This window comes from Leguminivora glycinivorella, chromosome 1 (genome assembly GCF_023078275.1).
Source record: "Leguminivora glycinivorella isolate SPB_JAAS2020 chromosome 1, LegGlyc_1.1, whole genome shotgun sequence".
Lineage (NCBI taxonomy): Eukaryota > Metazoa > Arthropoda > Insecta > Lepidoptera > Tortricidae > Leguminivora > Leguminivora glycinivorella.
In genome coordinates this window covers 9061558-9088546 of record NC_062971.1, presented here as the reverse complement: position 1 = coordinate 9088546, position 26989 = coordinate 9061558, and the positions used below count along the sequence as shown (strand labels likewise).

The 26989-nt window shown below is 36.9% G+C and overlaps 1 protein-coding gene across 7 annotated transcripts in view; it reads left to right on the top strand.

Annotated features, from left to right (window-relative positions):
• The first annotated feature begins 440 nt into the window (after positions 1 to 440).
• The window catches only part of LOC125224778, a 72315-nt gene continuing 45766 nt past the window's right edge, over positions 441 to 26989 (top strand). For 4 of the 7 annotated variants that reach the window (XM_048128277.1, XM_048128270.1, XM_048128262.1 and 1 more), the window contains exons 1-2: positions 492 to 618; positions 5254 to 5436. In XM_048128277.1, coding sequence (XP_047984234.1) covers positions 5354 to 5436 — 83 coding nt within the window. In that variant the 5' untranslated portion in view covers positions 492 to 618; positions 5254 to 5353. Of the gene's footprint in view, positions 619 to 5253; positions 5437 to 26989 lie in introns of all 7 variants that reach the window. The other 3 variants (XM_048128231.1, XM_048128256.1, XM_048128285.1) reach the window with 3 other exon arrangements.

Genomic DNA, 26989 nt, shown 5'->3' with positions numbered 1-26989 from the left:
TATTTACAGTAACTTGAAAACATGTCATGTTCCATTATAATATTTAATGTGTTCAGACTAGTTTATTTACTAATATCTAATATCTAAGGTTTTATATTATTATTGAATCCTCTGTAGATTACATACAGTTGCCAGAGCATAACGTGTATCTGGCACTGTACGGCACCTTTGTGCACACACAATAACCGGCCTCAACAAACGAAACAAGCAGTGTTTAGCCAGCAACAAACGAGACAAGCGGTCTACTGTCTGGCGGGCTAGCAGGGTTGGAGGTGGGCTGGCCAGTGTACGGTGAACTAGCCGCGGTGCGATACCGGTGGCGGGAAAACGTGGAAAACGCGCGCAAGGGTAGTAGTGTAGGGGTGAGGCAGCGAGGCATGGCGTCGCCCCCTGCCGCTCACACTCGCTCGCTAGACGCGCGGCCGCGCGCCGCTCAATCGATACATTTTCCAAGCTGGAAAAACATTTCAACCCCGGAAAACTGTTAATTTTCAAAACAAACTAATGATTCTTATCTTCAGTTAGTTTATGTGTAAAATAAATTTCGTGATCTTGTTCAGAACTGGGTTGATTCGGAGATAAACAATGTGCGACGCAAAATCGTTTCTGGAGTGACTGGTAAGTGTAATAATTATGGGCACGTTGTTAGATGACCTAGTTATTGCTACGGTTCATTATGCAATTTCTGCGCTTTTGAGTGTTCATTGATTCGTGCTAACACGAATCTGACGCCTCGGGGCTGCTCGCTTATGGAAGTAGTAGTCAGGGACGTTTAAAGCTGTTGGTTAATATTTAAATTCCTGTGGTTCTTATTTTAGCCTGTAAAAGTAACGGGAACTGGGTCAATATTTTATTCAGTGCGTGATGTATACATTATACTCGAATTATATTGTTGGTACCTATTTTTTGTTATTTGAAACGTTATTTATATTATCTATCGGTTACGAATAAAGCTCTAACATCGAATACCTTCAAATTTACTTTATTGAACGTGGAAAGGTTTTGCTAGTATAGGTTGCTAGAAAATGTGACGGGAATACCTTTGAACATACGTAAACAAGTGTGAATTGTGTTCTCAAGTAAGAAGTAACGGGGTTGCAAATTTTCCAAATTGCTATGGGTAGGTAGGTACAGGAATAAAAAATAATATGATTACTGATAGGTACTAATTAGTATAAAAAATGTAGAGTGCAAGTGCATAAATAAGTATGTAGTACCTAGGTATACTAAATATTTACAGTAGGTTCTATATACATGTAATTTAAATTGGAGATGGTAACAGTCATGGGGAACAAAAGTAACAGAGCAATCCTTGAGGAGATAGTAGATATAAAAGGGGACGTACTTGTGACTGAGGAGAGTGGAAGCCGATCTGAACGAGACTTTTACAGTACAGTATGTATGTATAATATGTATATACAGTGAGTGCATGAAGCCATTATGAATGAATTCATTGATAAATTCGCCATCATGCACTTTGCAGCTCACTGTACTTATCGATATATATACAATCACGCCTGTAACCCATGATAGGGTAGGCAGAGCATATTAAACTACCCTTACAGTACGTGTCGGTGTAATACACCCACATACAATAAGTATATACATAATTACATATACTGAGTCTAAAAGCGGACGTAAATAGAAAACTGCCAATTTTAAGATTTCCTACTAAGTATTTGACTTTGAAGGATTGTTACGGTGACTCAACGAATTAAGTGTTGTTTTTCGCCTTTAATTTTTCTAAGCTTTTACTTAAGTACATGATAACAAACGGCAAAGTTTTGAAATTTGATGCTGACTTAATATGCATGGCAAATGCCAAATTTTCCATCCGGACATTGACCGCGGAGCGACTCGGCGAATCCCCTCGCCGTCTGGATTACCGCTGACAGGGATAAGATATGGGGCCGCGTGACAAACTTATCACATTCATCCCCTTCGGCTTTCTTTTAGTGTGTGGACTGTGGGGCCACTTGACATGTACATGTTTACTTCTTCTAGCTATAACTATAACTTATTTGTACCTATTATCTTTAAAATGGATGGTTGTTCAATAATTAATATTGTTAAATAACTCCTAAATTTTATACACGTGACTTACTTTCAACAAATACATTCGTTCAACGTAGGTACCTACGTACAACATACATATATACCTAACCGGCCTCTTCTTTTACATGTCAAAACCGCATCGGGTCAAAATCAGATGTAAAACGAATAAAATGACACGCAGTTTGCTTTTCATCCGATTGAAAGTGTTGTAGAGTTGCAGGCAAGGGCCGTACGTCGTGGAAAGCTGTTTGCCCACACCGCTAGTAGCTCGAGTGGTGTGACGAGTTGACAAGAGGAAAGCTCGCGGTGACCATGAATTATGCATTCGTCGACGTGACACACTATTCAAGTCACATCTACATTCGACACTTGAAATCGGTACACTTCCCATTGTCTCACTAATGATACACATCCTTTTTTTCACTTGTAGATTTTGTTCAAAGTACACTGCCGATGCTGTTTCAGTCTCGAATATTCTTAAATCATGGTCTCCGTTTCGCCGGTACCTAAAGTACCGTTGCTGGTTGGTTAGGGACACTTTCACTAGTCATGTCTGGTCGCGGCACACGCCCCGATCATCTGATGATAACTGTTGCTACAAGTAGGTGACTGTACGATCTGTAATAATGAGCGTGCATTATCACTGCCATAAGTGCCATATCATTTGAGGTTTGCTTGAGTAAGCACGTGCATTCTGTGGACTGGTTACCCTGAGACCCTAAATAAGATTACTACTTTCGTTAAAAATGATGCTAAGTATCATTATATTTAATATCGAACTTAAAACTAAAAGTATTTTTACTTGACACAGATTTGGGTTAGATTATGCAACTAGGATTTCGTGAATCTTGCAAAACTCTTAAAGGTAGGTCATATTCTAGAATGGAATATTCTTTATTGGAGAAATTATCTAATTGTGTTATCGGGAAAAGCATGGATAGATTGGACAGTTAACGAGTTGTAAGAGTAGAGACATTTGTCACAGTTAGCAAAATTAATAGATAGTGACGACAGGTGGGTACTTATTTAATTTCTATTTTATTTTATCGGAAGACATCTTTATTTATATTTATTTATTGTGTTATGTATAATACTTGTCATATATTTTAAGTAGTTTATTTTCTTGAAAGGAAAAGCTCTTATTAGGAGACGAGCGTTTAATAGTACTTAAGTAGGTAGTAGGTACCTAGTAAATTAAACACATATGCATAGATACACCCATGGTCTTAAGTTTTTTACGAAATAAATTGACAAAATCCTGATCGCAATGTTGTGTGATATATTCAATTCCATGTTGTAGTATTCAATTCCAAATGCGTGCCTAAGGCCCGACATACTATTCAATCACCGGAATTGCCGCGCTACCCTACACCTACTAACTCTACAATATTTATAGCCAACGCGTATCGAGAGCGATCCAAAGATACGTGAAAGCGAGTCCCTGAAGACCTATCTTGTCGCGCATCTTAATAAATCTGCAAAACATACGGTTTATGTAATGAGTTCCTGTTCGTGAGCAACTGTGACAGTAATCTCAGTTGAGAGCCAAGCGTAAGTCTCCGTAGAACATTTTCTTTCGATTAACTTCGGGCCGACGATCAATATTATAGAATCACGTGGTTGGTATCAGTTGGTATCAGTAATGGTAAAACTTAACGGTTAGCAGTCAAACCGACAGTCAGTAGCAGTCAAAGCGACAAATGGAGTGCGAATAATGGTGGTAATAGGAAATGGCAGCAAATAATGACTAATGACGAAGTGCATTATGCCTATAAAGCGTTTCTTGCCCGGGAATCGTGCGACTCGTGCGGCACGAGCGATAACAATTTTAAAAACAAAATAAAATACGGTTAAGTATCTCGCTTCTATCAATAGCTGTATCAAAATGTAATAATATACCCCAGATACGAATTAATTTACGTAACTCCAAAAACGGAAATACTGGGTTGAATGAAGTTTATCGTGGAAATTCATTACAAAGTTGGTCAATTTCTCTTCCCGTTCAAGGAAAATTTTTATTGAGTTTTAATTTCCAACGTAGGTATAATGTATGGCTTTTGCTGCACAGTTTTTAGGGTTCCGTAGTCAACTAGGAACCCTTATAGTTTCGCCATGTCTGTCTGTCCGTCCGTCCGTCCGTCCGCGGATAATCTCAGTAACCGTTAGCACTAGAAAGCTGAAATTTGGTATCAATATGTATATCAATCACACCAACAAAGTGCACAAATAAAAAATGGAAAAAATGTTTTATTAGGGTACCCCCCTACATGTAAAGTGGGGGCTGATATTTTATTTTATTCCAACCCCAGTGTGTGATATATTTTTTATTTAAAAATGAATAAGGGTTTACTACGATCGTTTTTTGATAATATTAATATTTTCGGAAATAATCGCTCCTAAAGGAAAAAAAAGTGCGTCCCCCCCCTCTAACTTTTGAACCATATGTTTAAAAAATATGGAAAAAATCACAAAAGTAGAACTTTATAAAGACTTTCTAGGAAAATTGTTTCGAACTTGATAGGTTCAGTAGTTTTTGAGAAAAATACGGAAAACTACGGAACCCTACACTGAGCGTGGCCCGACACGCTCTTGGCCGGTTTTAAGTGATATGTCTTCGTATGTGTCGTAGAACTAACTGTGGAGTGGTGTATATGTGGTATACAATATTTATGATATTTAATAGCCACATGCATCTGCAGGTATTAAATGCAATTCGATTATTATTTGAAAGTTATTTTTCCAAGAGAATACCTTAATCCACGCTCTATAAAACTACCGTTGCCAATTGCGTTTTGCCTTTACCACAAATATTTATCTATTTATTTCTTGGTGGTTTACTGTGGTTACATTAAATTCAAAAGCCACTGCCCTTCAGAACGTTGAAGCAAAGTTATTTGAATCAAATTCGCCTATACACATTTGACTACAATAATGGCAATTCGCATGTTAAACTTTTACAAATCTAATATATAAAAGAAAAACTAAACATACATGCACTTATAAAAAAGATTGATTAAGTATATCGTCGTAATTTAATAAAATTTTAGTTAAAATCAAAATTATCTATATCCTCATTGTATAGTTTATAATAACAATAATCTCAGAATTGAATTGTTTGTAATTTCACTTTCATCTTATTCCATCGTGCTCACGCGACTTACCCTATCAAGTTTCTAATTGACACTTTCCTCTTTCCAGAGATTACCTTCGTGAATTGTCGGTGTCATCACAGAGTGACTGATTATGGTAGTGAACGAAGTGCTTTCAATTAAGTGACATTTGGGAGGGAATATCCAAGATGGCTGCTGCTCCAGCTGCTTCCTGCATGAGCGCCGAAAATGGATGCGTTATGTTCGATTGCCTCGTACATCTGTGGGAATGGTGAGTCTATTTGTTTATTTTGACTAGTCTATGGGCAATCTCGAAAACGGATGTGGCTAGCATAGATTTAGAGATATTAAGCTAGATGACGTCATTCAAATTATTTGTCACACCAACTGGTAAAGGCTTACTTTGCTATTCGAAAACAGATAGCAAAATTGCATTTTATCCACAAGAGTGCAAAGTAATTTCATACAAATTTTAACTTGATGTCTTAAGCTGGCTGGTAGAATTTACCTATAAATGATGATTGAATATTGAATAAATTGATAGATTTAATTTAGTTTGATGTTTTATAGTCAGTATTTTGTTCGTGTTGGTGTGGTGAAAAATTTTGTGTTTCACTCGGCGGCAAAGTTTGTTTAACCTTCGTGCCTTGAAACCCTCGCAACGCTCAAGATTCCACTTTTTGAACCACTCGCTACGCTCGCGGTTCAATACTGGAATCTTTCGCTTGCTCGGGTATCAATATTGGCACGTGCAGTTAAACAACAACTTTGCCCCCTTGTAAAACAAATAACTATTGACAGTGGCAATAAGTGCGAGAGGGACACCAGCCCCAACTTTGACCCTCACGTGGACACACTTTTACTAGTCTGACACGAACGCCTTTCTGGACCGGTGATAAGGTTCAATTTAGTATGGCAAAAAACGTGTGAGCTCAGTCCCTATTGAAGGTCCATGGTTGCTAGTTGAGTTAGTTATATGTGGCTTTCCAAGGACGTTTTTGCCTAACATTCCAATAGAAATTTGTCCATGTTGCACTTAAAGCAAAACACAGGTATCGCCAAGTATATATCTGCGTAAGTAAGCAAACATCTAGAATATTTTCGGATAATGTTTTGTTTGAATCCAGTCGTAGGGTTTTACGTCTCTTAATGATTGTTTTTTTTTTATATAAATGCAATTGGCTTTTATATAAAAAAATGTAGCTTTGTAGCTTAGCAATGTAGCTTTCATTTTCGTAAGATACAAGTGTTTCCTAAAATGGGTTAATGGAAACTAATAAACTTAATTAACGGTTTGAGTTTGAAATGAAGGTAGAAACTTGTTAAATGAGAAAAGTAGGTTACGCGGAACTTCTAATTATCTTACAGTAGTAGAGTATAGATAGAGATAAAATATGCGTTACAAGGTGACATACTAAAACACTTAAGAGGGCTTTCATGTGAAAAATAGTGAAATCGCAACCGAGCCCTTAATCATACCGTGTGTGGTATCAAATTACGAGCTTTGCGAGTAGTTTACAAATATATAACATATTATAGGACTTTTTCTACTTGGTCTAACAAAATATGAGAAAATGTCCAGAAGTGGTAATAATTGTGACGGTGAAGGCTCGTTTTCAAAAAAAATCCAAAAATATACAATAGAAATTTATAATCAAATCCCACTATCTCAAACCAAACTATAGCCTGTCAACCAAATTTTGGCAGTAGCAATGTACATCAAACTAAAGTATGGTATCCCTATGAAACGAACAAAAACCAGCAATGTACGTCGAACAGCCACAAATATTTTTTTTTCAAGGATCTCGCTCCTTCCTTACGAATTAGATAATACGGATATGTGCTAGTTATTTCTCTTTTTGGTAGGACGGAGATTTCCACCAGGGATGTAACGGATGTGGTTTTAACGGAACCGGAAGCGGAAGCGGAAGTTTTGAATTTAGTTTAACGGAAGCAGAAGCGGAACCGGAACCAGAAGCGGAAGTTATAGATGTTAAAAACGAAATGAAAAAATACCACATAGGTATAACATAAACCAAAACTAATTAAATTACCTAGAATTTTTAGGTGTTTACTGTTCAGCCTGTAATCAGCAGTTTGTAATCAGCCTTTAGGCCCACTTAGGTTTTAAAAACGAAAAGAAAAGTTACCTGATATTTTATCTTAAGTATATCATTCATTACAATCCAAAAATTTAAATCACCTTGAACTTTAAGATTGTTTGTTGTTTAGGTAATCACTAAAAATCACATAAGAATCCTTTTAAAACTTTATTATGCCGTAAAAGGTTTTAGAAACGAAAAGAAAACTTACTCGTAGGTAGTATAATACAATCCAAAACTAACCAGTAAAAATTATATGTGTAATTGTTAGCACACAATTAAATTTTTAAATTAAATGGAGTGATTGTAAAAGAAGTAAACTGTATTTAATAAACAAATCTAAGGGGAGCTTCTAAGGGGATCGTAGATAAGCCCTGTACCACTGAATAGTTGTTCACTCGCTACTAACTAGGTGGACAGGACAAATATTGGCGCGCAATGGAATGAAGCGATTAATGTTTAGTATCGCAGCACGTGGCAAGCGGAGAGATGAGCGAATGATAGGTATAGACCTGTTGGTCTTTGATGTACGCCGCTCATGTCCCACCGTCGCGCTAGGTTCCGACATCCGTTATAACTTCCGTTTGAAAAATAACAGAACCGGAACAGAAGCGGATGTGTAAAACAAAACGGAAGTTCCGCAGTAACGGAAGCAGAAGCAGAACTCCGTTACATCCCTGATTTCCACAGATAAGATACAAATGACACGCGAACTTCCACCGATTTTCAAAACTAGTGTTGCTAGCCCGCGATTTTTCAAATTTGCCGCCTTTTTCTAGTGACAAGATTTGGTTGACGGTCTATAACTATCTCTGTTTTGCCCAATGGTTGACTGGTAGAGAATGCCTTAAGGCGTTAAGTCCGCCATTTGTACTTTTTATTGATAATTTGTGCAATAAAGTTTAAATAAATAAATAGCTAATAGTGCATTATTTATAGATATTCGTTACAATATCAAATGTGTAAAACCAGGGGCGGCTCACTCCGCGATTCTATCGGCCTAGCCACGACAATGGTCTAAGGCGTCTTGCGGCAGCGGCAAGCGGTAAGTCACAAAAACAAAAACGCAGCGCGCGCGAGGCATGCCACGGCCTTGCCGCTGTTCGAAATCGCGCGCGGGTTTTTACGGGCCTACCCGCGGGAGCGGCGCGCGGGGCGGGCGCGACTCAAACAACTGTAGCGCGCCGCGCGGGCACCGCCACGACATTACGGCTCAGCCACGACATTGGTTTAAGCGCGACAGCGGTGAGCGGCGGCCATACCAATGTATCTATATATCTATCTCCAATGAGCGAGACACAACGATGGGACTTTTCATTCGCACGTATGGCTGCCGCTCACCGCTGCCGCGCTTAGACCAATGTCGTGGCTGGGCCTTTACACAGCGGCGCGACCGGCCTAGGCGGCTAGATGGGGCTAGCGATTCCGCGCGAAACAAAATATTTTGTTTTTATTATGAGCGTCTTGAACCCGAAACCTTTATTTAATGAAAATTGAATTGTACTTTCGCGTATGTAGTATGTAATAATGTTTTCAAACATATTTTTGTATAGTATTTATTCGTATTTACTGTTAATTTTTTTCTAAGTGTTTATTTATATTAAGTATCATTTAACTAGCCATAAAATAAATTCCATGTACTTAGTCATCACACATATTCTCTTGTACAAGACGTAATTGACTAATTAAAGCATTCTATGCACTTTAGAGTCATATTCGACAGTAAAAAACATCTTTTTAAATATGAAAACGTTCTGGCCGCTCCTAGGCCCTGCCGCCGCTTCTAAAAGTACGTGGCATGGCTAGCGCCCGCGCGCGTTTCCCGCGCAGCCCAGCCGCCCCGCTCGCCGCCTTAGACCATTGTCGTGGCTAGGCCGTATCGCCGCGCTACAAGTACATGCCGGCGGCCGCGAGTTCGCGGCCCATTCAGTGGCGACGACCTTCGCGCGGCGCAATAGAATTCAATGTCGGGTGCTCGCGTGCGGTCCGTTTGTTAATGTAGGTAAGAATTTAGAATGGCGGCATTTTGTGAACACCAAAGGAGTGAGCCTTCTGTACTTGTACTATTATACACCGTGTTTCCGGTATCACTCAAAACCTCAGACACCCCAACTGATTTTTATTTTTTTAAACGTATCTAGAATATAATTTTTTTAATTTGATGATTATTATTTTTTTAAATTGAATATTTAATTTTCTGTGCAGCTCTACTCGACTTTTAACTCTACACTCAATAAAATAATTGCTAGCTACCATCGTAAACCTTAAAACTGATTAATTGTGTACGTTACTGCAACGACATAAGGTTTACCTATAGACAGCTATGTCACTGTAAAGCACGTTAAACTGTGTCACAGTAAACTTCAAATTGGACAGGTGACGCAGTAAGCAAATTTAAACCTAACATTCAAAATGACAAGGTTGTAATTAGGTAAGAGTTCAATTTGTTATGACTTATGATAAACTTTAAAATTAAAGTGACGCACAACGTCCAACTCGTAGCGGAAAAAATAATCGTCCAAGTAACCAGCTAGTATTAATACCCCTAAATACTGAAAAAGGTATACAACCTCAATCGATTCTACTCTCGATTCTGTTTGTTCAGGTTTTTAGTGTTAAGTGAAACACGGTGTATATTCTGTGGTAAAACATTAAATTCAAGCTGCATTAAAAAAAATCCTATTTAAATTCCGTTACATAAAACGAGTTCAAAGTGACGTTTGGCATTTAAAGGAGTAGTTTGTAGGTCACGTAAAATAATTGTGCATTTCAACATTTTCAACACTCCATGCCAGAGTTGATATTTCCTTTGCTTACCTATCTATTTGCTTCGCTTCGGAGTATCCAGGAATGTTGAGAGCTCTGTTATAGGGGTTTATGTAAAACTGATGGTCCTTCATGAGAGAGTGTTCAAGTGTTGGGAAGTACAGAGTAGGCCACAATCCGCGCGGACGGCTCACTGAAATGTTTCCTGCCTCCGTAATGTTACTCTGAGGAGAGATTAGGCTCGAGGTTCGCCTGACATCTACTTACCACTCTGTCGTTTGTGGCAGTCTGAGGCCTGTATGATTACTAGTGTGTTATAAGCACAGGCATAAGTGAAGTAGTGGTGCGATTAAGTATTTTTAATACCATTTACAACTTGCACCTTACGCCAGAAGCTCACTGCACTCAATTCTCAATTAGTTTGTAGGTATGACATGAGGCGTTTATTTGAGATATTTCGAATAGTGAATACAGAATATTTGGCTTCTCTCAGGGCCGAAGTGAAAAGCATTCTGGACAATATTTAAGCAGGTAGTATGTGCGTCTAGCTAAAAAATATATTTATTTATTAGGTTGTTGCATAATTATTTTCCCACTTCAAAAATTTCTTGCCATTTCCAGTATTGTCTGGAATATCCTAGAATAAATCTGGTATATAGCAGAATGTTCTCGAATCTTTCACGTCGGGTATATAAGCGGGGGCTTGTCACAGGGATTTAGTTAAAATATAAAAAATGGACCAACAACATCTTCGAGCGATTTACTTATACGAACACAAATTGGGAACCAGTTCAAGGGAAACAGCAAATAAGATTAACAGTGCTTTTGGCCCAAACACTACTACTGATCGCACAGTACGAAATTGGTTCCAGCGCTTTGATAAAGGAGACACAAGTCTAAAAGACATTCCTCATACTGGTCGCCCCGTGACTTTTGACGAAATGGCATTGCGGCGCGAGCTTGAGTTGCATCCGGATTCCACCACCAGAGATTTAGAGAAGACTCTAAAATATCACTACAGTACCATAGATCGTCATCTACAATCCATGGGTTACCGTAGAGTTTTGCCAAGATGGACGCCTCATGATTTGACCGATGCTCAACGTGAAGTACGTGTTAGCATTTGTGAAAGTCTGCTGCTGCGTTCCCAAAAAATAACTTCTTGAAGTCGATCATCACTGGAGACGAATCCTGGATCTTGTACGAGAACGTCACATGAAAAGCCTTTTGGATACCTGCCGATAAACGGCCACCAACACAGCAGAAAAGCAGTACGCATGGTCGGAAATTTCTCCTGTCAGTCTTCTGGGATTTGCAAGGAATGTTGTTTTGGGAGTTACTGGAGGATAACCAGACTATTGACGCCGATGTCTACGTGAATCAACTAAAGAAGTTGGCGAACGCAGTTAAAGAAAAACGGCCAAAACGTCTTGAAGTGTCATTACTTCATGATAATGCAAGACCACATGTTGCGAAGAGGACCCGTAAATTTCTAGAGGAGCTCGGTTGGACAACGATACCTAACCCACCTTCCCTGCCCAGCCCTGATTTGGCACCTTCCGACTATCACCTTTTTCGGGCTTTAAAACAGCATCTTCGTAAAATGAAATTCGAAAATTCCGGTGACCTAAAAAATCACCTTGCTAATTTTTTTGCCTCTCAGCCACTTTCTTTCTGGGCTAAGGGTATTGAAACTTCGCCTAGCAGATGGGGGAATGATGATTATATTGTCGATTAATTGTTTCAATAAATAGATATTACAAAATAATTTAGTTGCATTTCAAAGTGGGAAAATAATTATGCAACAACATAATACTTTACAACATAATACTCTGTTATCCTTGTGGTGCAATAAAGAATATTTACTTACTTACTTACTTACTTTGTTAAAACCGAAACTGAAGGTCCGATTAGACCCTAGTTTCGGCCGAAATGCATCACGATGCCAAAATGTAGGAAGAATAAGCAAAGTAACAATACGGGCGCCTTGCGCCTTGTGGTGCATTTATATAGTCTAATGAAGAGTCTACACTAGACGAATCTATACGGAAGCATTGTACAGTCGGGGGCGCATGTATTGAAATTGAGTTGGATTGTGTGTTATATTTTTGATCTCTAAAATAGCAAAAACCCAAGTATTTTAGGATAATCCAGTTTAAAAAAATTACATTACATACGTAGGTGATGAATGTAAGTTTGAATATGGACTTATGGAGTGACTTTTCTTACTGTCAACATCTGGAACATTTAGCTAATTAAAGATCAAACGTTAGTTGTGGAAGGGAAAGATAATTCGGTCAACGGTCACCGCGACTATAAGTAAAATGAGTATTAGGTATATACCTAATTTGAGCGTGCTTTGCTCTCGAGAAGGTATTGTACACACTACGCATGACAAGATTGGCTGTGCCATATGAAAATATTGAAAACTACCACATTCTGGCTCAACGGATGCTAATTCCTTTTATATCTTCTTTGAAAACGTCTATTGGATTTAATTTTGTTGATATTCATTGAGTTAGAGAAGTCTAAAAAAGACCACGGATATTACAGAGTTAATTAATTTGAGAGGGCTACAGAAAAATAGAAATATGAGTTGTATTTAATTAAATTAATTACTTCATCCTTCTAATCAATCGCATGGAAAACTTCTTCCTTTTGTATTTACTCAATCTGCAAGGTTTTCTGTAATCAGTTTGGAAGGTTAAGTTGTACTGTGTTCACTTTTACAAAACTATGCCGAGAAACTAGGGAATTTAAATAAATATTTAACAAAATATACTTCATAGTTATGGGAGAAGCGCATTATTTAAATTTATGAGAAGAGTCACAAGGAGCGAGCACAGCGACGTCGTTTTAAGGTCAAAAGTTGTTAAGAGCGAGGGATGAATTTAAGTGTTCTCACCGTCGCGGGCGGCTAAGGCTTTTTGTATTATAATGGACCTTTGGTAATTGACTTCATTAGAAACTGATTCGACCTAAATTTCTGCGTGAAGGGGGGGTCTCGTTTAAGTAGCTTCCACTTCAAACCAAGATTTACGAAGTGAAAGCTCCACATTGCTTCTTTATACACCTTATTCATATGATTATCTACCACATTGAACATTTTTACATTGTCATCTTCTTTGTCCATGTCTTGCTTGTTTAACAGCTGGGTTATCATGATGGGTGCTGGGGCTTATTATGTGTCTGGTTTGTTTGGCCCTGTGTGGTGACGGGCCTGAAATTTCACCACCCGGCTTTCTTCGTAGAAGTCGATTGTGGAATTTCGGTTCAATTGTGGTGTGGACACTGTGGACGATGAGCTAGCAACCTGTTACTGCAATATCACAATTTCGGTACCTTTTAACCTGTTAACTGCTAAAAGTTCACTGAAACGTTAGCCCCCCACCCCTTTCATATATGACTGAATTTATCTTATATACCTAATGTGGTTTGTCGTCATCTCTTTTTTTCCTGGTCTCCTGACTGTTTCTTAGATCTTGCTTGATTATCCGTAAAGTTCGTAGCTCACTGTTTAGTTTTCGACCCTTTGCGTAAGATATCACTTCATTTCCTCTCTTTTAATAATAATTATTACCTTTTAGATTAAATTGTCTTAAAGGGCATCTGCGCTGTTGGCTTCGGCCCCACGCACGCCTTCCAAATGTCCGGGACCCCATGGTCCCGAGATAAACGAAAGACATACAAATAATAATAAAAAAGTGATTGTTCCCGGTATCTAATCTAGACGCCTAATAACACCATTAGCTTACTAAATGATTTTCATTTCTACCACGTGGAGTTTTTATTCATGAACTTTCTTAGTGGTCAGCATTATAAATGACTCTAATTGCTGGTCTAAAAGCGGCTTTTCCTCTTTTTTTATATCGAGCAACATAATTAATGGCATTACCTTGAATAGACATGATGTACGCACCTACGCAATATTGTCACGTTAAAAATGTAGCCTGACCAAATCAATATAAAAGTAGTGTACTAATGATGTATGTACAAAAACTGATCGATGTTTAATTTGAAGGTTGGAATAGTGTCGCGTACAATCCAAGTAGGGTCATTACTATTCATCGTACAAAGGGGTCAGGCGTGGTTTGGTTCGATTTCTACTGTACAAGTGTACGCTGCAGTGTCCGTTAGTGATGCTAATACCCTTCCTTGGCTTGACATCTGCCAGAATGAGAGAGTGCTACGTGCCACTGCATATATTGATAATATATTATGAATGCATTTAATAAAACTGGTAAATAAGTAACTGATATATTTCGATATTAAAAATTAGACTTCAAACTGACCATAGGTACCTACTCTGTTTAGAAGAGTTTTTCCTTACCGTTGTTGTATTGCAACAGAAAGTTTTCTGGAGCCATGCATAACTAGTGTGTGTACTATACGGCTCTACTCGACGTTTCTTTAAAAGAGTTGATGTTTTTTTTACATATTATTATTATAATACTGGTTTATGTTTTTTGTATCTGGAAATATGGAATAAGTACGTCCATCTAATAGCAACTTGTTAAGAATAAAACGCTTACTGATTAAAGAAATAAAGTTGCAATTTAAGTAACTTTATCTTACTTACTTGCCTATTATATGCCTAGTAAGTGCTGTTCCCGGGAAAATTTCCTAAGTAGGTAATATCTATATATCTATATATATATATAATGCTAACGCTAATGTACGTATGTCCGGGGTTTTCTCTATCACCATCAATTCCAATCAACCCCCCGTTGGGGTGGTAAATACCCCTTGGTCTCTAGATGAAAGTAAGGGAGTTTGGTCGCGGTGGGTGGAAGTGGGTGGCTGTGGTTGGCGAAAATGTTAAAAAAATATATATCTGTCCTTCTTCTGTACTGCACATCTGTACTTCTGAATCACGAAATATAATTTTAAATGTGTCACGCAATATAAAAAATGTGGGTAAGTACATCTGTACTTATACATCTGTACTTCTGGAAAGTTCTAAAAATTTCTGGAATGATCTAGAAAAGTCCAGAATTTGTGTAAATGTTTCAATCGATCTGGAATGTACTAGAAAGTTCTAATATTTTCTAGAATAATCTAGAACGTTCCAAAATCTGCAAAACTGAATGTAGTTGATATAGAATGTTCTGGAAAGTTCTGATATTTTCTAGAATGATCTAAAACGTTCCAAAATGTGTAAAACTGAATGTAGTTGATATAGAATGTTCCGGAAAGTTCTAATATTTTCTAGAATGATCTAGAACGTTCCAAAATGTGCAAAACTGAATGTAATTGATATAGAATGTTCTGGAAAGTTCTGATATTTTCTAGAATGATCTAGAACGTTCCAAAATGTGCAAAACTGAATGTAGTTGATATAGAATGTTCTGGAAAGCTCTGATATTTCCTAGAATGATCTAGAACGTTCCAAAATGTGTAAAACTGAATGCAGTTGATTTGGAATGTTCTAGAACGTTCCAAAATGTGTTAAACTTAATGTAGTTGATATAGAATGTTCTGGAAAGTTCTAATATTTTCTAGAATGTTCTAGAACGTTCCAAAATGTGTTAAACTTAATAAGTTTTACATATTACACAAATTTCTACATTATTCCAGAAGTTTTCAGAGCTTTCTAGAACATTCCATATCGATTAAAACATTTACACACATCCTGGACTTTTCTAGATCATTTCAGAAATTTTTAGAACATTCTAATTAACAACATTAAGTTTTACACGTTTTGGGACGTTCTAGAACATTCTAGAAAATATAAGAACTTTCCCGAACATTCTAATCTAAATATATAAAAGAAGAAACTGACTGACTGACTGACTGACTGACATATCAACGCACAGCCGAAACCGCTGGTCCTAGAGATTTCAAATTTGGCACGTAGGTTCCTTATATAATGTAGAGGAGCACTAAGAAAGGAGTTTTCAAAATTCACCTCCTAAGGGGGTGAAATGGGGGTTCAAAGTTTGTATGGGGAAACAAGATTAGTTTGACTGTTTTATTCGAAACTTCACAGAAGGATTCCTAAAGACATATGACTAAATATATGTTTCAGGTTTTTTGAAAATTTTACCCCTAAAAGGGTGAAAAGGGGGCGATAAAGACAAAAAACCAATATGGGTAGGCATCGTTTTTATGGTTTTTTGGGTTGCTGATCACGATAATGACAACGCTTTTAAAATCTAACCAGGCGGAAGTGAAATACCTTTTCCTTTGTTGTGGTGTAATGGGGTTTAAATATCAAAAATAGCCATATGGATTTCTTTTTTATGTTTACTTCTGGTTCAAGAGATTTCAAATTAGAAGAAGGATTTTTTGAAATTCACTGCCTGACATTTGACAGGGACAGGGACGGGGTGTGGCGGGGCGGGACGGGACGAGATGGGACGGGCCGGGACGGGCCGGGACAGGGACAGGGACAGGGACAGGGACAGGGACAGGGACAGGGACAGGGACAGGGACAGGGACAGGGACAGGGACAGGGACAGGGACAGGGACAGCGACAGCGACAGCGACAGCGACAGCGACAGCGACAGCGACAGCGACAGCGACAGCGACAGCGACAGCGACAGCGACAGCGACAGCGACAGCGACAGCGACAGCGACAGCGACAGGGACAGGGACAGGGACAGGGACAGGGATAGGGATAATATGGGTATCGTTAGAGGGATATGGATAATTGGTCGGCAATCGGTATCTAGGCAGTGTAAAAAGCAGGCGGCTCAGTGGGAAGGGATCGTTGTTGTAAGGGATAATTCAAGAAAGTACTTTTTACCCACCGACCATTAGTGTCGAAATACGGGCTATGTAGGTTGTTTATAAAGGTTTCCCCAGCGTATATAGAATACATACCTACTCATACCTACTACCTACGCTGTGGTCGATGTGTAACATTTGTACAATCATTGCAAGCATTTCTTTAAAAACAATAGTATTATGTGTAATCGAAATAATCGCAGACAAATGTACCTACAGAGAAACCTACGGATCCAAATGGAAATCTTAATTTTTATATACGTTTGAATAAGAATACTTTTAGTACGCGGGCGAAGCCGCGGGTAAAAGCTAGTACATATATAAAATGCTAACGCTAATGTACGTATGTCCGGGGTTTTCTCTATCACTATCAATTCCAATCAACCCCCTGTTGGGGTGGTAAATACGCCTTGGTCTCTAGATGAAAGTAAGGGAGTTTGGTCGCGGTGGGTGGAAGTGGGTGGCTGTGGGTGGCGAAAATGTTAAAAAAATATATATCTGTCCTTCTTCTGTACTGTACATCTCTACTTCATATCAGGCAATATAATTTTAAATGTGTCACGCAATATAAAAAATGTGGGTAAGTGCATCTGTACTTATATATCTGTACTTCTGGAAAGTTCTAAAAATTTCTGGAATGATCTATAAAAGTCCAGAATTTGTATAAATGTTTCAATCGATCTGGAATGTTCTAGAAAGTTCTAGAAACTTCTGGAAAGTTCTAATATTTTCTATAATAATCTAGAACGTTCCAAAATCTGCAAAACTGAATGTAGTTGATATAGAATGTTCTGAAAAGTTCTGATATTTTCTATAATGATCTAAAACGTTCCAAAATGTGTAAAACTGAATGTTTTTTTTTATATAGAATGTTCTAGAACGTTCCAAAATGTGTAAAACTGAATATAGTTGATATAGAATGTTCCGGAAAGTACTAATATTTTCTAGAATGATCTAGAACATTCCAAAATGTGCAAAACTGAATGGAATGTTCTGGAAAGTTCTTATATTTTCTAGAATGATCTAGAACGTTCCAAAATGTGCAAAACTGAATGTAGTTGATTTGGAATGTTCTAGAACGTTCCAAAATGTGTAAAACTGAATGTAGTTGATTTGGAATGTTCTAGAACGTTCCAAAATGTGTTAAACTTAATGTAGTTGATATAGAATGTTCTGGAAAGTTCTAATATTTTCTAGAATGTTCTAGAACGTTCCAAAATGTGTTAAACTGAATAAGATTTACATATTACAGAAATTTCTACATTATTCCAGAAGTTTTCAGAGCTTTCTAGAACATTCCATATCGATTAAAACATTTACACACATCCTAGCTGGACTTTTCTAGATCATTTCAGAAATTTTTAGAACATTCTAGAACATTCTAATTAACAACATTAAGTTTTACACGTTTTGGGACGTTCTAGAACACTCTAGAAAATATAAGAACTTTCCCGAACATTCTAAATCTAAATGTATAAAAGAAGAAACTGACTGACTGACTGACTGATATATCAACGCACAGCCGAAACCGCTGGTCCTAGAGATTTCAAATTTGGCACGTAGGTTCCTTATATAATGTAGGGACAGGGACAGGGACAGGGACAGGGACAGGGACAGGGACAGGGACAGGGACAGGGACAGGGACAGGGACAGGGACAGGGACAGGGACAATATGGGTATCGTTAGAGGGATATGGATAATCGGTCAGCAATCGGTATCTAGGCAGTGTAAAAAGCTAAAAAGCAGGCGGCTCAGTGGGAAGGGATCGTTGTTGTAAGGGATAATTCAAGAAAGTACTTTTTACTCACCGACCATTAGTGTCGAAATACGGGCTATGTGGGTTGTTTATAAAGGTATCCCCAGCGTATATAGAATACATACCTACTCATACCTACTACCTACGCTGTGGTCGATGTGTAACATTTGTACAATCATTGCAAGCATTTCTTTAAAAACAATAGTATTATGTGTAATCGAAATAATCGCAGACAAATGTACCTACAGAGACCCCTACGGATCCAAATGAAAATCTTAATTTTTATACACGTTTGAATAAGAATACTTTTAGTACGCGGGCGAAGCCGCGGGTAAAAGCTAGTATTACATATAAAGGGAAATTTAACTATGTATTACAGTTTTTTTAATAAAATAAAAAAATAAGTATTTTTATAGACTTTGTTCTCCGTTGGCATTGTTTTTGAAGTTGTAAGGAACAAAGAGAATATAATCACTACGTTTTAAGAGTCGGGACTCCCATACTAGCGAGTGAAGTCAGTTAGTATTAGTTTGTTATCAAAATCATTACCACAATTTACGACAAAGAACTGTCATCATGACAGTGTCATGTGTCAAAGATCTGTCAAATAGGGTTGGACGCTACATGCTTGCGTTTGTTATCGATATCGATAAAATTGAGTGGGTTGAAACGTAGGCTCCACGCAAAATGTACTTTACTCGAAGTCAGGGTAAGGTCGAATCCACATTTAAGTTGTAGGTATATTATTTGATTCAGTAGACTAATTAATGGATAGGCTTAAATGTGGACGCGAATTTAATAGTTGAAATAAAAAAATGCAAACAAATTGTGCTGCGTTTAATTAACTCGAAATACATCCCGACGTTTCAACGGTCAACGAGTCTTACGATAATACTACAAACACCCGGAAGACGGCACTATAGAAGACGTGGGAAGGTAGGACTTCATTCCCCAGAAATTTGACCCACTGCCTGCATCTGAAATCATACAGCATTAAACAACTGAGCAAACTTGCTCATTAGATGATCAGCTGATAGCTAATTTCCATATAAATAATATTTGTTGGCATCCATATTAACAACCCTTCATTACTGATCTAACTTTATTAACAATGGATATTAATTATATTATAGGTAAATTTCCATTGAAAAGCTTCAATAATAAATTAAAGTCTATCGCTTGCAAGTTGTCATGAAATTACACATAATTATTTTCTTTAATTATGTACATAGATTTACTAATAAGATTATAGTTATCGATAGTTTTAGTGTGTGTGTGTGGATTGAGTGAGCACCTTCCGAAAATAAAAAAAAATATGCTGATCATTTAGTAAAAGTTCTAAAACAATTGTAAAACGAATCTCTGAATTTGTAAAAAGATAAATCAAAAGATACAGCCATTAACATGTGCTCACTCAGTTCTCACAAACTACCAACGAAAACAGTGAATATATTCATTTAACATATAATATTTATATACTAACATTTAGTAAAAAATAGGCCAACCTACCTCTATAAATATTAGATCACCTAGTGACGTATTAAATTTTTTACAAATAGTTTCTTATGCTCACTCAATCCACACACTTTTGAAAAGCCGAATTTTGATGAAAAACATAAGATTTAGACCGCTATTATATGTGTATAGTTTAGTAAAAGTGAAATGGGAATTTGTAAAATACAAATCGAACCACTAACGTGTCAGGTTTTTTTATAATATATTTTTGTAAGTGCTCACTCAGTCCACACGTTTTGAGAAAGTTAAAAATGTAAATATCTTACGATTTGTAGCACCTAAGACACTCGAAAGTATTTCAACATTTAGTAAAAATTTTTACTAAATATCCACCATCTAATATTTTATATTCGTTGTCTGGTTTTAAAGATATTCAGACATAACTTTTCTCATACAAATGTATCAAGTAGGGTGACCACACTATGTCGGCTCCTGATTTTCCCCACCTTCCCATTGTCATATTTTGATAATATGAAACTAATACCATATGAATATCCATCTGCAAACTGTTTTTAGGTTATGTTCTTGGCCTAGTGATGATGTGTATTGTGTAATTTTTATCGACGTCAGGATAATAACCATATCGACATGCATGCATTAAAAAGGACATGAATGATAATTGGTAAGAAACAAAGAATATAATACTTCACTAGTAAGAAACCAGAACCTGGTAATCTAATCGCGCTAACAGATGAGCGTACCGGATTTGTAAGTGGGAGCGAGAAATAGTTATTCTTTTCTCGCTCCCACTTACAAATCCGGTAAACTATTATCAAAATTGAACGAAACTCCCCAATCTCAATATGACAATGGGAAGGTGGGGAAAATCAGGAGCCGACATAGTGTGGTCACCCTACTTGATACATTTGTATGAGAAAAGTTATGTCTGAATATCTTTAAAACCAGACAACGAATATAAAATATTAGATGGTGGATATTTAGTAAAAATTTTTACTAAATGTTGAAGTACTTTCGAGTGTCTTAGGTGCTACAAATCGTAAGATATTTACATTTTTAACTTTCTCAAAACGTGTGGACTGAGTGAGCACTTACAAAAATATATTATAAAAAAACCTGACACGTTAGTGGTTCGATTTGTATTTTACAAATTCCCATTTCACTTTTACTAAACTATACACATATAATAGCGGTCTAAATCTTATGTTTTTCATCAAAATTCGGCTTTTCAAAAGTGTGTGGATTGAGTGAGCATAAGAAACTATTTGTAAAAAATTTAAGTGTGTGTGTGGATTGAGTGAGCACCTTCCGAAAATAAAAAAAAATATGCTGATCATTTAGTAAAAGTTCTAAAACAATTGTAAAACGAATCTCTGAATTTGTAAAAAGATAAATCAAAAGATACAGCCATTAACATGTGCTCACTCAGTTCTCACAAACTACCAACGAAAACAGTGAATATATTCATTTAACATATAATATTTATATACTAACATTTAGTAAAAAATAGGCCAACCTACCTCTATAAATATTAGATCACCTAGTGACGTATTAAATTTTTTACAAATAGTTTCTTATGCTCACTCAATCCACACACTTTTGAAAAGCCGAATTTTGATGAAAAACATAAGATTTAGACCGCTATTATATGTGTATAGTTTAGTAAAAGTGAAATGGGAATTTGTAAAATACAAATCGAACCACTAACGTGTCAGGTTTTTTTATAATATATTTTTGTAAGTGCTCACTCAGTCCACACGTTTTGAGAAAGTTAAAAATGTAAATATCTTACGATTTGTAGCACCTAAGACACTCGAAAGTACTTCAACATTTAGTAAAAATTTTTACTAAATATCCACCATCTAATATTTTATATTCGTTGTCTGGTTTTAAAGATATTCAGACATAACTTTTCTCATACAAATGTATCAAGTAGGGTGACCACACTATGTCGGCTCCTGATTTTCCCCACCTTCCCATTGTCATATTTTGATAATATGAAACTAATACCATATAAATATCCATCTGCAAACTGTTTTTAGGTTATGTTCTTGGCCTAGTGATGATGTGTATTGTGTAATTTTTATCGACGTCAGGATAATAACCATATCGACATGCATGCATTAAAAAGGACATGAATGATAATTGGTAAGAAACAAAGAATATAATACTTCACTAGTAAGAAACCAGAACCTGGTAATCTAATCGCGCTAACAGATGAGCGTACCGGATTTGTAAGTGGGAGCGAGAAATAGTTATTCTTTTCTCGCTCCCACTTACAAATCCGGTAAACTATTATCAAAATTGAACGAAACTCCCCAATCTCAATATGACAATGGGAAGGTGGGGAAAATCAGGAGCCGACATAGTGTGGTCACCCTACTTGATACATTTGTATGAGAAAAGTTATGTCTGAATATCTTTAAAACCAGACAACGAATATAAAATATTAGATGGTGGATATTTAGTAAAAATTTTTACTAAATGTTGAAGTACTTTCGAGTGTCTTAGGTGCTACAAATCGTAAGATATTTACATTTTTAACTTTCTCAAAACGTGTGGACTGAGTGAGCACTTACAAAAATATATTATAAAAAAACCTGACATGTTAGTGGTTCGATTTGTATTTTACAAATTCCCATTTCACTTTTACTAAACTATACACATATAATAGCGGTCTAAATCTTATGTTTTTCATCAAAATTCGGCTTTTCAAAAGTGTGTGGATTGAGTGAGCATAAGAAACTATTTGTAAAAAATTTAATACGTCACTAGGTGATCTAATATTTATAGAGGTAGGTTGGCCTATTTTTTACTAAATGTTAGTATATAAATATTATATGTTAAATGAATATATTCACTGTTTTCGTTGGTAGTTTGTGAGAACTGAGTGAGCACATGTTAATGGCTGTATCTTTTGATTTATCTTTTTACAAATTCAGAGATTCGTTTTACAATTGTTTTAGAACTTTTACTAAATGATCAGCATATTTTTTTTTATTTTCGGAAGGTGCTCACTCAATCCACACACGTTCTAGTACATCCCTAGCTAACAATATAACTTTTTTTTTTTTTTTTATGGGGAACAGGTAAACCATTTGACCGCAATCTCACCTGATGGAAAGTGCCGATGATATGAAATATCTAATATTCGACAGATTTATAGCCTACTGCACGAAAATAAGATCAAAGGTATCTAAATTAATACTCACGGGTCTTCAGCTAATGGAAATTTCACCATAAATTCCGTTTTTGGTCATTTTGGCGATTATTTCGTTTGCCACATATTTCGTAATTTGTATAACGTTTTTGCAGTCGCTGCATTGTGACACGGTGGCACTTTGATCACAGTTCACTTTTTAGTTCAATTCAGACCAAATAAAAGAATTTTAACAAAATATTTCACCAAAACACGGAGGACTCCATCACAAGTAAATGAATCAAACTGACAGATGCCTCGAATTTGAAGTTGACAGATAAATAGCAGGGACGTTTTCTTTTTTTTAATTATTGGCAACATAGTGCTTGGCAATTTTATCGATTACAAATTTCATACAAAAATTTGTTTTGTTCCTAGTTGCATCAGCCTGGTAAGGAAGGGAAACAAAGAAGTTTTTAGTGTTCTACGAAGGTGGGATTGAATTGATGCGATTTATTTATACTCGGTTACTCGCACACCATGCACCCTTGTCGGCATTGATGATCAATTGATCAATGATAATATTTAGCTTGCATACTACAACTAATGTTTCTAGCATAAGTAACATACTAGTTACTTAACATAGCATGTTATATTTTAATCTGTATATTTTAACTAAACAATGCATAAAAAGAGACTGAAACGACTCCACAGTCAAACTAATTAAGTTTTGTGGAACATAGCATTGTCATTATATTGTATACTTCTTGTTAAATAAATAAATTATAGTTCTGAATAAAATTCATTAGTTACTTGTTAATTAATTCTCAATACTTAATGTGCGCTAATACATAAATTTGTACCTATTTAGTCAACAAAAGGATAGTTTTTAGTTACTTAAATTGAAAACACTGTTTCAGAAAGTATTTTCGCAGCGCACTGCGACGTCTGCGACGACATGAAATGTGCCATAAACAATTAAACATGTACTAAATACGAAAGTGTCTGGAACTTTCATTAGTTTCATTATTTAAGAACACAAAAACAATAAACAACAAAAATAGCTACAAAGTGTTTATCGTAAATTGATTTTTACTTGTATTCGGAAACAATGAGGTTCTGTTGATGCCCGTGCGCAACCTAATTGGTAAAAGTGAAGCTTTTCTTCATCCGTGAATGAGAAAGGCAAATAGACGAGTAGCCCCGTTTTTCTATTCTGACTCATAGTTGATTACGTGTTCTTGTTGACTTGCTCAATCACTTTACACCGGTCAAATCTTACATGAAAATCGGCTAAAAAAACAAAGTGTGATGTAAAGCTGGATTTTTGGTATGTTATTTGGAGTCCTTGGGGGAATGTAAGACTATATTTTGCAAGCAAAAAAAAAGTGTGCTAACTTCGTAATTTAAAAAAAAAAGTAAAAAAATCGGACTTATTTTGGTTTTTATTTATTTATTAAAAAACTATGCGTTTTTGGTCAAAAGTTGCTGTGTAATGTTGAAAGCGCATTAAATTTCAAACAGTTTGACATCTTTTTTATCAATGTCCGTTAAATAGTTTTCGAGATATGAAGCGTCAAAAAAGGTTAATTTTTGACGCATTTATAAAATGTAGCGTTTTGCCAATATTTTTAGACAAATATCTGCAAAATACTTCATGATATGATATATATTGCAATATAACATTGTATAAAATTTATTTTGCTTTAGTTTTAGTTCAAATAAAGGTCAGTAAGACGAATAGTTACTTTGGTGAACAAAAAAAATCTATAAATAGAGAAGCCAAGAGTCTGGTAGATTGGTTAAAAATTGTCTAAGCTAACTTTGCATCGATTTGACTATTACTAATGAAGAAATAAAATAAAATAAAATTTTGAAGTTTAGTAAATTAGAAAAATAAAACAGAATTAGTTAGATTTTACTTTTTCCTTTTTGAGGGTCCTGGTTCTGCATCTTGATGGCACAACTCGTGTAGTGATAGAAAGTCCACTTGAGTTGTATTTGACCACCAATTGCTGTGGAATAAACTACGGGAACGGAAAGCGCCCACGCCAATTATTAAGATACTGGAGAAGTGGTATTCCCAGCAGAAGAACGTAGTAAAATGGAAGTCAACTCTGTCCACAGCCAGCGGGCTAAACTGTGGCGTGAGACAAGGAGGCAGCATGTCTCCGGCTCCCTTCAGCGTGTACATGGATGGGCTGTCGCAGGCTTTGACCAGTACCGAGGTTGGCTGCTCCATCAATGGGCAAATGATAAATCACATCGCATATGCAGACGATATGGTCCTACTAGCACCATCTGTGGGAACTATGCGTAAGTTACTTGCAGAATGCGAGAGATACGCCAGCCAGCATAACATGAGATACAATCCGGACAAGTCTGAATTTATGCTCATGGGAGGCAGCACATATGCCCACACATGTACCACATCTTTTGCTTGATGGAGCACAATTGCGGAGAGTACACGAAGTCAAATATCTTGGCCACATCTTGTTGTCCAGTTTAAAAGACCAGGAGGACATATAAAGGCAGAGGCGAGCCACCGCAGTAAGGGCAAACATGTTGGCTAGAAGATTCGCCAAATGTAGTGACAGCGTAAAAAGACAGCTGTTCCTCAGTTTTTGTACAAGCGTTTATACTGTCGAGTTATGGTCCGACTACACCTGCGCGGCGGTGAGAGACCTGCGCGTGCAATACAACACATAAGTACTATGTACTGATATTTCGTTAAACGGAGAATACTATGATTCGGGCACGTCCACGACAACGCTCGTGAGATTGCATCGATGTTATTGACCCTCAGTGATATGCTTTAAAAACCAGTCCGTACAAGAACAATTTCGGAACAATCTGATTCAATTAATGAGGGTTTTCTACTCGTAAATATTTTTTTCCGCCAAGCGGCGATCCGGAGGTCTTTCTGACCGTAAACTTAACTTACTAAATAAATGTTGATTTGATATACGCAAATATGTGTCTAAGTAATACTTGAACAGCCCCCAAATAATAATAATTCGTTCTCCGCTACGCCTCCTGTAAATATATGTAAACTATCCCATTTGGCCATTACCATCCACCGATTATTTCTGATCCAGTTATACTAGACTTATGATATAATCCTATTTTTTTAAATAACTGGCACTCTAATAATTAATTGAAATACGGTTGTACTCACGTTATTATATCGCTATTGCTGCGACATGTTTCGGGCCAATTCGGAGGCCCCTCTTCAGGCGTATAGGAGTTCACGCGACGGCTAGACTCCGCAAACTGAACGCGCCGCTCGCCGCTCCGCCCGCTGCGCGCGCGCTGATAGGACGGGGGAGGGGGGAGAACTATACACAACAACTACAGCAGCAGACTGCTCTGCGCCCCCCTCCCCCGTCCTATCAGCGCGCGCGCAGCGGGCGGAGCGGCGAGCGGCGCGTTCAGTTTGCGGAGTCTAGCCGTCGCGTGAACTCCTATACGCCTGAAGAGGGGCCTCCGAATTGGCCCGAAACATGTCGCAGCAATAGCGATATAATAACGTGAGTACAACCGTATTTCAATTAATTATTTGAATATGTCTCACGGAAGTTTAACGTGTATAACTGGCACTCTTTTGGTCTTAAATGAAAGCTAGTGAAATTTTCTACATGTTTATTTTACAATTTATGTAATAGCCTGAGTTTTTTTGCTGATATCTGTCTCAAAATATTAGCAAAACGAATATTTTCATAGAAAGGGGAAAAATGCTCTTTTTTTGACGCTTCATATCTCAAAAAATATTTGACGGACATTAATAAAAAAGATGTCAAACTGTTTGGAATTTAATGCGCTTTTAATATTACAAAGCAACTTTCGACCATAAATGCAT